The sequence below is a fragment of the Salvia splendens genome, chromosome 10 (genome assembly GCF_004379255.2).
Source record: "Salvia splendens isolate huo1 chromosome 10, SspV2, whole genome shotgun sequence".
NCBI classification, from domain to species: domain Eukaryota; kingdom Viridiplantae; phylum Streptophyta; class Magnoliopsida; order Lamiales; family Lamiaceae; genus Salvia; species Salvia splendens.
Genome location: NC_056041.1, coordinates 16,826,204 through 16,838,311, shown reverse-complemented (window position 1 = coordinate 16,838,311; position 12,108 = coordinate 16,826,204). Strand labels below are relative to the sequence as shown.

Sequence of the window (12,108 nt, the reverse complement as noted above, 5' to 3'; positions counted from 1 at the left end):
CCCATTCCAGTGCATTGCCTATTAAAACAAATAATGACCTAAATTCAACATGCCATGAATAGAATACCAACAAAATTCCATTGTCCAAATCCTTCAATTGTCACAACATACTTAATAGTACTAGCTAGCTAACTATGATCATAGTAATAATAATATAGTGCTGCATAAAAGGGAAATATGTCTAATGGTGAGCGCAGAAAGTGAGCAAATAGTTGCCGCCGGTGCAAGTGGCGATGCTGGTGGGGTCGTCGTAGGCATACGAGTAGGCCTTGGGGCAAGCGGTCTTGAAGATCCGAGAATAGGCCGTGGGCTTGCACGTCTGGGGGTTCCCGAAGCTCCCTGTGCAGCAGTACCTGGGCGAGTTGAAGGCGAAGCATGCGCTCTTGCACGCCACTACCCTCCTCTTATCGCGAGAACGGACCTGTAGACCGACGGGACACATCATGTTTAGGTCGCTCACACACCCGGCGTAGCTGCATTTGCCTGTGGTAAGATTTGTGATCACTATCAGAATTTATAATTGAACACATCATCTCCTTTAAACACCCTATATCCAAGACACATTGTCCAACAATATACAAGCAATACTTTAGCAATAGCTATAAATCAAGATCAAAGGGTAAACATGCTAAAGACTATAAAAAATTCAACTAGTGAGGCAGATATTGTTGAACTCGAATGTGTGAAAACAGCTTTTTGAAATGCCATTGAAATTATAAACTTCCGAAATGTTAAATCATGTGAAAAAGTAAGAGAGAGAAGAAAAGGCAATACATTCACAAAAAAAGGAATAAGTTGAGATAAATAGGATTTCAAATGTGGCATCCGCAACTCAAGAAAAGCATTGAAACTTGAAAGTAGTAATAATACTATTGAATAGTGACCTATCCATGGACCCTATCATATTTAAGAAACTTTTTTGAAGTCGTATAACAAGAAAAGGAGTTTAATATCACATCAAAGCTTCTTGAATTTAATTAAGCTTTAAAATAATACTAAACCACATTAAAACACCTAAATATGCTTTCTTGCATTTCGTTTATAAAAGCGCTGATTACACTTTTTCATCAAAAGTTTGGATCAATTTTCAGATTCACTTCGACTTATTAATAACCAATAAATAATAGTATTTCGGATCTAAACTTAGATCCCCTTAGACGACAATGAAAAGTCTGTGTCAGCACCTAGAAAATTAATTAGTATATAAAGTGCCATGTAAAATATTTTCAGACTATGTTTAAACTTGGTAGAAAGTAGAAAGTAGAAAGTATATAAAAAAATTATCGTTAAATTATAAACTTTGACCTTCAATTCCAATTTTTAGCCAGATTAATTAAATAAAATCGGTGATATAAATATAATCATCCAATTATAATTATAAAATCATAATTAAGCCCTTTCCATAAGTAATGCAAACAAATCTGGAAACACAATTTAAAATAGATAGGAGAATGTGATATGGCCTCAATTAAATAAAGCACACATTCTAAAATTCAAATACTAGGTATAATCAGAAGCGCATTTAAGTGCAGCAAATTGAACTTTTAATTCGATTTCAATTCATACCTTTGCCGCGGAAGGGAGTGATGGAGATGGCCAGATTGTAGCCGTCGACGAGGCTGACGTCATAGAAATCCTGCTCGTTTCCGAGGGTAATCTCAGCGAGCGTGGCGGGAGGGGTTCCGCCGAGGCCGTTGCAGTAGAGAGATCCTCCGCAGTCGCCGGTGGCGCAGCGGCCGCGGCCGGCGGCGTCGAAGGAGCAGCCGTGGCGGCCCCAGACGCGGCCGGACCAGCCGGCGGGGAGCTGGAGCGAGTAGGATTTTCCCGGAGGCAGCTTGAATCCGCCCTTGGCCAGCACCGGAGAGCCGCTGCCAGGCTGGATCCCAGGCCAGACAGGGTGGCTGCATTTGTTGTACAGCGTCATTGTTGTAGCTGCCAAAATCAATTGAAAAAATTAGAATTAAAAATTAGAAAGTGGTGGATTTAGGTTGGAGAATTTGGATCTGGAGGTGAGGGAGATGTTACCTGAGATGCGAAGGGTGAGGAGGGAGAAAAAGAGGAGAGAGAAGAGAGGTTGTTTGAGGGATGCCATGGTGGGAGTGAAGGTGGTGGTGGAGAAGAGTGAAGCAGAGTTTGTGCTCATTTACTGAGTTTGTTGGAAGAGATTTTATAGGCAAAAAAGTGGGAAAAGGGTTTTTATATTCTTCTAAAATTTTTATTATATCTCACACATCCACTTTAATAAATAAATGGTGGAAAATCTTTTGTAGCTCATAATTTTCATACAATTGAACGATAATATACCAAAACTTTAATATAATTGATTTTTAGTTGCAATATATAAATTCTTCTTAAAATGGCATGGTAAAATTAAAGTCTAAAATTAGTTCTACACAAATGATGATTTTACAATTATGGTCGGAAATCGTCTTCTCTATGAGATGAGAGTCCACCAAGCTCTACTTTTATTGCTCCTCCGACGGAACACATGCGACATCCGTCTCTCCTTTGAGGAGGATAAAGTTCGAAAATAGTAAAATTCATCAACTGATTGAAAATAAAGGTTAGCTGAACATGATTTTCATTTTATTTTATATATTCTATATAAAATAAATATTATGAATGCGAGTTGTAATATTGTCCTATATTAGTTGATACTAATCTCATTTTAATGGTTATTGAGTTTCAATGATTGGTTGATTTTGCATAAAGTGTGATTGGATGAAGGCCAAGCAAATGTTTAAAACTATGTCTATAACCAATGTTTTAAAACTGAACCGGACCGGCCGGTTTGATAGGTCAGACCACGAACCGGTAGGTAATCCGGTCCGGTTCGCCCCTTTAACCAGCAGCACATTGGACCGCCGTGAACAGGTGGAACCGGTCGTACCGCGAACCAGAAACCTGTTTTTTTTTTGTCAAAATTTTTTAAAATTTGTTGATGGTAGGGCTTGAACACATGACCTCTCCTCTAATCAACAAGCACTCCACCACAAGGGCCTCATTGAACAATTTGACCATTAAATATTCTTATAAATTAAACATAAATTTTTTTTTATCTACATAAACTATTAATTATTTTTAATTTTATATTCTTTTAATATAATTGTTAATTATAATATATATAATTATCATTCTCTAAATTTTAATAATACTTTACTTGTCACTAATATTATGATTTCCATATAAGGTTCATTATTTACTATGAATAAATATATTTATAGTATATATTAAATTTATATATCCTATTGGTATTAATGTATATTCTTATCTAAACTAACTAATGATTCATATTTAATTATAATAATCTTTTACCACATAAATGTTTTTGAATTAATATGAATTTTATCTATTTTAATAAATGAAATATTAGATTCTTATCTACACTAACTTTTAATATATTTATATTTATATAGAACTAATTATCTATATGGTTTAATGTTTTGTGATATATTATTAATTGTATTTTATCATTTACTAAATTTAATATATTTTTGTATTATACATATTTAATAATATATATTTGTAACAGTAAAACGGTTCAACCAGTGGTTTAACCGGTCCGACCTGCTGAACTATGAACCAGTAGCTTCGCTAGTTCGCTTGCCGGTCCAGTTTTTAAAACATTGTCTATAACTGAGTATGTTAGAAATGATCAGGTCGTGAATATAAAATGAGAGAGAATGACATTTGGTGGTGTGAATATATAAAAGATGAATTCAAAATTTTTGTTTTTCAAATATAAAAATAAAATAATCAGTTAATGCTATTTAAATGCTTAATTAGGAGAATTAGTATATACTAAATCGGTCAAATATACGTGGACCATTAGTTTTTACGATTCCGACAAAAAGCACACACCAATTTCATAAATTAGGAACATAAGGTACTAAATATAATGTTTTAGACTAAAATTATAAAACGGTCATATATTTAGATCAATTTTAGACTTTGGTTGCGTCAATTTTTGAAATAATACATGCTGAATTATCATGCAAATATCAAAGATTTGTGCGACAATTGTTCAATTCGTTCGATCAAATAATATTTGGCTTTTTCATAAACATATACTCCCGCGATATCATTCAACTGATATAATCATGTGAACATTTGATTATTGCATGAGCAAGTTTTTTTTTTCCGATTTCATCAAGAGTGAAATAGTATATTTTTACATAAAATGGCTAGAATTTATATATTTTTAAACTTTGGTTACTATGAATGCATTGACTAAGCAAATTAAATTACTACTGTATTTCTCAGGTTTGCCACTGTAAAAAATGGAAACCATTGAGAAAAGATTTTAAGTACTAGTATGAGAAATTAAGTCATGTTCGAAATTAACATAGGGGTATAATGATACATTGTATACTACATCTAAAACTTGTAACAACTGTTATTTGAACTCTTTTATTTTTTGTTTTATTTTAAATTGGAAACAAAATAATAAAATGGTGTAAATCTATAGTAGAAACCATCAAATAGCTAACAGTAAATAATATATTGCTGCTTTAAAAAAAGTTTTAATTACATACCGATTTTTATTGTGGCCAAAGTCCAAAGTCCAAAGGTATTCAACTGGAATTGTTGTCGTTTACCATACAGCTTCGCGCATTCCAAAGAATAAACCATTTACTAATTCAGTATTGCCAACTCATTATTTTTATTCCTTTAGGTGCCGTTCGGTTGCCATGACTAATATTACGAGACTATCCATCTAGGATTAAGTTGTGGGATTATTTTAGTTGGAGCGGGAAGACTATGACTAATTATCATGAGACTATCCATCTAGGATTAAGTTGAAGGGTTCAATCTTATGAACCAAACATGATACATATTTAATCATGAGATTTAATCTTGCCAACCGAACACCCCCTTAGGGGATGTTCGATTTACAAGATTGTATCTCGGGATTAAATTAGTAATGTGTTTGGTTCATGAGATTTAGTTCCCCAACTCAATTCTAGATGGATAATTATGAGATAATTAGTCATAGCTAACCCTCTATGACTAAAATAATCTCACAACTCAATCCTAAATTATATCTTAGTATTATTTTATCTAGGAAACCGAACATCACCTTAGTAAATCACATTAGTACTTACTATAATTACAGAACTTTCGACTTTTACATTGCAGTAAATAACTTGCGCTAATAATCACTTACAGTAATAGAATTTCTATAGACACAATAAAATATCGTCTTGGTTAAATGTGAAATTAAATAACAATATTTCATTTAATTAATTAAATTTCATTACAGTAATAAATATTAATTGAAGAATAAATATACGATAGTTAAAATAATTAAGGACAAAATACAATAATAGACTGAAGCATATCCAGAAGGAAAATACTGTACGTCATAAGGCTAAAACAGTGTATTGTTACTAGCTAAATGATAATTTTGCTAATCGAAGAGAATAAAAGTTGAACTAATAGCTATAAATAATCTCTTCTACTATGATTTTCGAGGTTCACAGAATAATTCAGTGACAAACTGCAGAAACGATTATTTAATTACTCGGTGACATTGGTTAAGATATATTTAATCAACAATAGATCTATAAATTGGTTACATATATACACACAGAAAAAGTTGTACGGCGGTTATATTTAATACTCCCTCGTCCCAAAGAATGAACACTTAATGTAAAATTTTAAGAGTAATGAGAGAAAAAAAATAATTAAAGTATTATTAGTGGAGAATTGACTCCACCTCGTTGAAATGAAAAAGAGTTTTTAAAATTAGAAAATGCATATTTTTGTGGGATAAACTAAAAAGAAAAGAGTGCATATTTTTGTGGGACAAAAATAATTTAGATGATTACTTTTTACTGTTGGGGGTGGGGGGGTGGGGGTTGGCTAAAAATAAGAAAAGTGTATTTCACTTTAATAAAAAAAAAATCGATGTGAAATTTGTTTGCTGAGAGAAATGAATATGCCTTTAGCTTTCCCTTTAGCAAGTTCTTCTTCTTTTTAGTAACGGCTATAGAAAATAAATATCCTCTATAAAATTAAATAAAAAGGAAAGGAAAGACCACACCCTCCAACTTAAAAGATAAAAAGGGGAAACAACTAATATAAAAAGAATAACTTAGTATCAACTTTATCCGTATAACATGGTGTAGTATACTTACTACATTCAACCAAAAAAAACAAATAGTTTTGGTTGTAAATAGTACTATGAGTTTAAACAAAATACATACTATAATAAAATCAAACACTTTATTCTCCATATGTCATAAAGTAAAGTTCAAAAGGAAAAACTATTTGACAAAGGTTTGAGTGAAGTGGACTTGTTTTACTATTCCAATTTTAGAATATATGGGATAGATTAGAATTTAACCAAATTTTATTATTTAATGGCTATTATCTATTGAATGTAATAAAAAAAAGAACTGTTCATCATTCGTTTCTAAAAATAGAAATTTTTTCATTTTTGGTCTGTTGCCTAAAATTAGAAACTTTCCATTTTAAGAATTTATATTGGTCTCTAAAACCATAAACTTTGGTCAATTTTTGGTATTTCCCACGAACTTTGAAATTGGTCTAAAAAATCACAAACTTTACATTTTGTTTGTTATTTCCCATAGCATGCCAATCACCATAACCAATCAACCTCTGTGCATATTTTATCCTACTTGGTACTACTAAATCAATGTGATTTTCTACGTAGCACGAATTTAAAAGTAATCTAAAATATCATACATTTTATGGTTGCCCACGTATAACAAGATTTTTTCTGAAAATATCTTATTTGGGTGGGCTGCCATGGGAAATAACAAACAAATTGTAAAGTTTGTGATTTTTAAGACCAATTTCATAGTTCATGGAAACCACCAAAATTTGACCAAAGTTCATAATTTTAGGGACCAATATCCATTTTAACAAATAGACCCCACAAACCACTAACACTAATTCCATTATTTTTTCTTTCTTTCTTTCTTTCTTTCTTTCTTTCTTTCTTTCTTTCTTTCTTTCTTTCTTTCTTTCTTTTACTTTATCATTTTTTTTTATTTTCTCCATGTTATTTTACCAATTTTATATTATAATTATGCTGTTTTTAAAGTTTTTTATGAGTAGAGTATAAAATTAGCTAAAATATCGGTTCTGGGGAATAAATTAATATGCCCGTAGCACATCATGGACTTTTCAATAATATTATTGGCTACTAATGACAAATATATTTTGTTGGGCTCATGAATCTGTTAGAGCTTAACAGGCATTGAGCTTGAAGGAAGGCAGCTCAAGCATTGATAGTAATTTAATAATTTAGTATTTATATTGATCAATTAATCACTTTTAAATTTGTTTAATCATTTTATCCCTCAATATGACTGAGGTTTGACCTAAGGTTAAACATTGTTTGCTTAGGGTGTCCACAATGGTGGCCCTTGAAGGCCACCATTCGTGGCTCTCATGTGGCCCTCCGCAATCGTAAAGTAACAAAATTAACAAAATTAACAAGGGCCACCAAATGTGGCCCTCTATAAAAAAAAATTAATTTGTTTACTTTTTTAATTGTTATTTTTAATTTAACTATGTTAAATTTTAGTCGACTAATAATTTGGGAAATAAACATAATTTAATAAAGTTACAAATTAGAGTCAAATTTTCGTCGTACTATTGATAGAGGAAAATTCTCGTTGATTCTACAACGAAAATTTTTAAAAAACGCAACATAAAAAGATAAAAAAACGCCACCGCTTCCTACTCGGTGGCGTCATCGGAATCCGGCACATCTTCTTCACCACCTTCTCTCGCCCGCCGCCACCGCCCCCACTGCCGCTAGCTTCGCCCGTCTCCGACCCATCGGAGAAGCCCAACTTCGACCTCAATCTAAGAATGAGGTCGTAGTACATCTTCTTGGTGATAGGGTCCGTCGACTTCTTTGTAGGGATTGGAAGTGTAATGAAGGGATTGGAAGTATAGAAAGAAGTGAAAAAATGGAAATTGAAGTTCATATTTATAAAAAAATTTTGAAATTAAAAAAAAAAAAATCGGCGGCCCAGCCGCGAAACGCTGCCCGCTGCAGTGGAGGGCTGCGGCTCGCCCTCGGCTCTCGGCCCTGCGCCCCGCCTCTCGGCTCTCTGCAATGGGGGGCCGCGGGCCGCGGCTCCCCCATTGTGGACACTGTAAGAGCCCAATTTAAGCTTATCAGATTGATAGGAGCTAATCATACGAAGCCCAACTTAAATAAATCGTAAAGCCCAACAATAAAATGAGCCCAAGCCTCTCTGTCTGTGTTTTCTGGACGAAAGTAGAACCGTCGATATAGCTTAATTAATCTGTGATTGGTAACTAAATAAATAACACAATATCTGAAATTGATAATGAAGCTCCTATAGTTAAATAATGTAGCCCTGTTTAATCATTCCATTTTTTCTCAAGCAAATTTAATCTGTTTAATTCATACCTAACGTTTATTCATGTGTGATTTAGTTGCTAAGGACATTAAATCCATAATCACATTTTAGTCTTTACGTTAATGAGCTGATGTGCAAAATATAAATAAAATTACATTTATTATATGCAAAACCTGATCAGTGAGTTCTTTTTTTTTAAAAAATGTTCTCAAAATTTTATTGTGTGTGAAAATCGAATAGAATAAACATTCTAAAATACAAAAAAAAGAGATATAAAGTTGGAATGTACGTTTAAGATAGAAAAAGTAATCACGTCACCCATCATTATAAATTGTTTCCGGTAATTTTCTGGTTTGTTAATTTATATTAGGGATGTTTAAGACTTAAAAAACCAACACATACATATATAAAATGACAAAAACGATAAATAGAAAGAAGAAAAAGATAAGATTCAACCAGTGCATCAGTGACACCTGTCCCAGAGTATTAACAGCTCACCACTTCTCCAATTAAGATAAGCGCATCTGCAACTGCAATTATGGAAATTAGAGCATCCACAACCGTGCTCTTGCCACCGAGCACGGTTGTGGGCCCGGACCCACTTTTTCAGCCTGCTTTCTGGCAAGAGCACAACACTCACAACTGTGCTCTTCCGCAAGGACGAGCACAATTCAATTTAAAATTCAATTAAACAAAAACATTTCCATAATATTAAAATTCATTAAAAAAACCTAAATATTATTACAAATGACAAATAAAATAAAAACGACATAACTAAAATCCTAAAAATTAAAAATTACATAATTAAAATACTAAAAATTACATAATTAGACTCCTAAAAATTAAAAATTACATAATTAAAATCCTAAAATTTGAGATTGAGAGAGTTGTTTGGTATAGTGTCATTTTTTTGTGTTTGAAATGAGACTATTTATAGATGAAAATATGAATTTTGGGGTAAAAATAATGAAAAAAATAAATTAAAAGTGTGGAAAAAATGGATATATTTTATTAGGAAGTGGGAAAATATTTTTTTATTAATTTTGAATTTTTCAGTTTTTTTCGATTTTTTTTAAAAAATAATAAAAAAAATGATAAATCAACGGGTCAAACAGAGCATGCCACGTCGACGCCTCGTGCTCTTGCCGTTGGCACGGACGTGCTCTTAGCTAAGAGCACGTCCCTGCCAGCGGCAAGAGCGCAGCGGCGGCGGAGCTCGTCCTTGCCAGCGGCACGAACGGACGGACGCCGTCCGTCCACCGCTGTGGATGCTCTTAATTTTTCGGTTAGTGATCTGATTTTTTTCAAGCCATCCAAAAATTCGAATATCTCGCGGTACAATTGCAAATTGTAATAAAAGTATGCTTTAATATGTAGAATTGAAAATTATGAAATTGATTAGAAATCACACAGATGGTATAATTTAGTTTTTGATAATAGATGGTATAAGTATAATTTATTAATTTTGTCTAAATAAAATATATTAGTTGTAATGTGGAGAAATGCTTGTAACATGCATGGAAGCTTAATTGATTCTTTATTAAGAAATGTAAACAATAAACATAAATGTATTTTGTCAAATTTGGGGAATGGAGTACGCAATTGAAAAAAACAAGAAATTAATAAAATTGAGAAGAGAAAGAGCAGAGATACCAAAGGAGAGAGTGTTAGAAAAGTGAAGCAGCAGAAAAAATAAAATTAAAATCCAGAAGTCTAAAATCCATTGGATCCAAAAAACAGACAAAAGAAGAAGATATTTTCATCCTAAAAATTGAAAAATACCCCAAAGGATATTATAACTATAGAATAGATAATTCATATGTCAACTTTTTTTCATGAGAGAAGTGAAATCAAGAAAGTATAGATGTCTATTTTCACAATTCACTTTCAAAATTAAATAAGATTTTTTTACCATAAAATATTTCTCTTTGACTCTTTGTATAAAATGAGATTTTAACACTATTTTATTTGTAAATGAGATTTTGCTTAAATGTAATTCCAAATTTTAGAAAATCAAGTTATAATAAAATACTAGTAAATAAGACTTCAAATATAGTCTCATTTTCCCTCATTAAATATTTAAGGCCGCGTCTAATGAATAATCCTTCGTTTGAAAGAAAGTGTGACTTGTTCTGAGTAAAAGTCTTATTTGATTTTATAAAAATATAATTTATAATATTACTTTTATAAATAAAATGAAAATTTATTTCCGAAATAATATCTTGTGAGAGTTAGGATCAAACTTTAAAACCTCTACTAATTTCATAAGTCGTCACTTATCCACAGATTGTATTTGCACTTACTAAATATCTTACAAAATAAGGTCACCAATAATATATCCAGTGGTAGATTAATGTTTAAGTTAAATGTTTGTATTTCAATCTATTACAATGCAATCTTTAAATTTATGTTCATTGAAAATAAATAAGTTAACAATTCATGTGTGGTAGCTATGCACCTAGTTTCTTGAATATAAGATATATTATTAATAATAATCAAAACTTGTTGTAAAAGAATGAAAACCATTATTTATAAGTGGTTTGGAAATCCTAGAAATTTAAAAATAAAACAAAATGAAGTTACAAAAATTATTAGTCTGAATTTTTTTTGATGATTTTACCCTTTAAACAATGTCAGGTGGTCGAAGTCCATCCTAAGCCATGGCTAAGGAGATGGGTCGTGTTCTCAACATGTTTGAAGACACTAAATTCGCCCAAAATTGCCTAAAGTCCTCTCTTCACAGATGGTCGTGTGCTCAAACATATATTAACACACGATTGTGTACATCACACTCAGTTGCGTCTAACATTATTGGTAAAATTATCATAACTTTCACTATATAATTCTGATTGAGAAGTGTAAGATATTCATACGAAATTTTTTTAATATGACTATATTGATGGCCTTTAAATAATGGACCAAACTCATTTTTACCCCCTCTTATATTTACAAAACTAAAACAAACTAATGAAGCAAATAATTGAACGAGAATTAACTAAGGCACACACATATAGCTTGAAAACTACACAAGGCACACCAAATAAATGCATTAAAATACCGTGTTTATCAATACTTGATCTCTTTTTAAGTCATTTATAAAAAAAACTTGTAACCAAGTGGTAGATAATGAAACAAAAACATGGAGTACTACACAATATAAACCAAGTAAATGATGTTTTCAATTTAAAAGTACAACAAAATGATGGCCTTTAATGTAATTAGGGGTAATTTTGCGCTTGCAAATACAAACACAATCATGTGTTTGCAACGTTAAGAAACACATGAGTGCATATTTATAGAGAATGAAGTGGTCAGCTCAATTGCGGTTCACATAGAGGTATTTAAGAACAATAATGCTACGTGGCCACAATATGGTTGGTCATATGGTGGTATTTCTGTAAATAGTTGTAAAAATTAATATAATAAAATAATAGTTATAGATAGTGCTCAACCAATTTTACGTAATCACCCTTTCCTTCCAAATTTGGAGAGAGAATACACATTTAAATTCTGTCTGTAATAATTACTCTATTTCCCAAGGATAATTATTATCGGATCCTTAAAGCCATGCACAATCAATCTTCAAGTGATAAAGTATGTCCGTTTATTGCATATATCAAAATTTTCCATTATACTAATTATATTATATTTTTTTATTTAGAAAAGTTATTCGAGGTAATTAACTTTTTTTCAGTCTTAATTTATTTGCTTTCTCTTTATTTTTTACTTTATTATACAC

The 12,108-nt window shown here is 31.7% G+C and overlaps 1 protein-coding gene across 1 annotated transcript; it reads right to left on the bottom strand.

Moving 5' to 3' along the window:
• Positions 1 to 59: 59 nt before the first annotated feature.
• On the bottom strand, positions 60 to 2,181 carry LOC121751836 (thaumatin-like protein). The gene is made up of 3 exons (XM_042146631.1): positions 2,026 to 2,181; positions 1,567 to 1,932; positions 60 to 483 (listed from the first exon to the last, which is right to left on the bottom strand). The coding sequence occupies exons 1-3, from the start codon at positions 2,141 to 2,143 to the stop codon at positions 182 to 184; spliced, it is 786 nt and encodes a 261-aa protein (XP_042002565.1). The 5' UTR covers positions 2,144 to 2,181; the 3' UTR covers positions 60 to 181.
• Positions 2,182 to 12,108: the final 9,927 nt, after the last annotated feature.

Coding starts and splice junctions, on each gene's coding strand:
- LOC121751836 (XM_042146631.1), bottom strand. CDS start 2,143: ATGAGCACAAACTCTGCTTCACTCTTCTCCACCACCACCTTCACTCCC. Junction 1,933..2,025: donor CCTCACCCTTCGCATCTCAG/GTAACATCTCCC, acceptor TGATTTTGGCAG/CTACAACAATGACGCTGTAC. Junction 484..1,566: donor CACTCCCTTCCGCGGCAAAG/GTATGAATTGAA, acceptor ATCTTACCACAG/GCAAATGCAGCTACGCCGGG.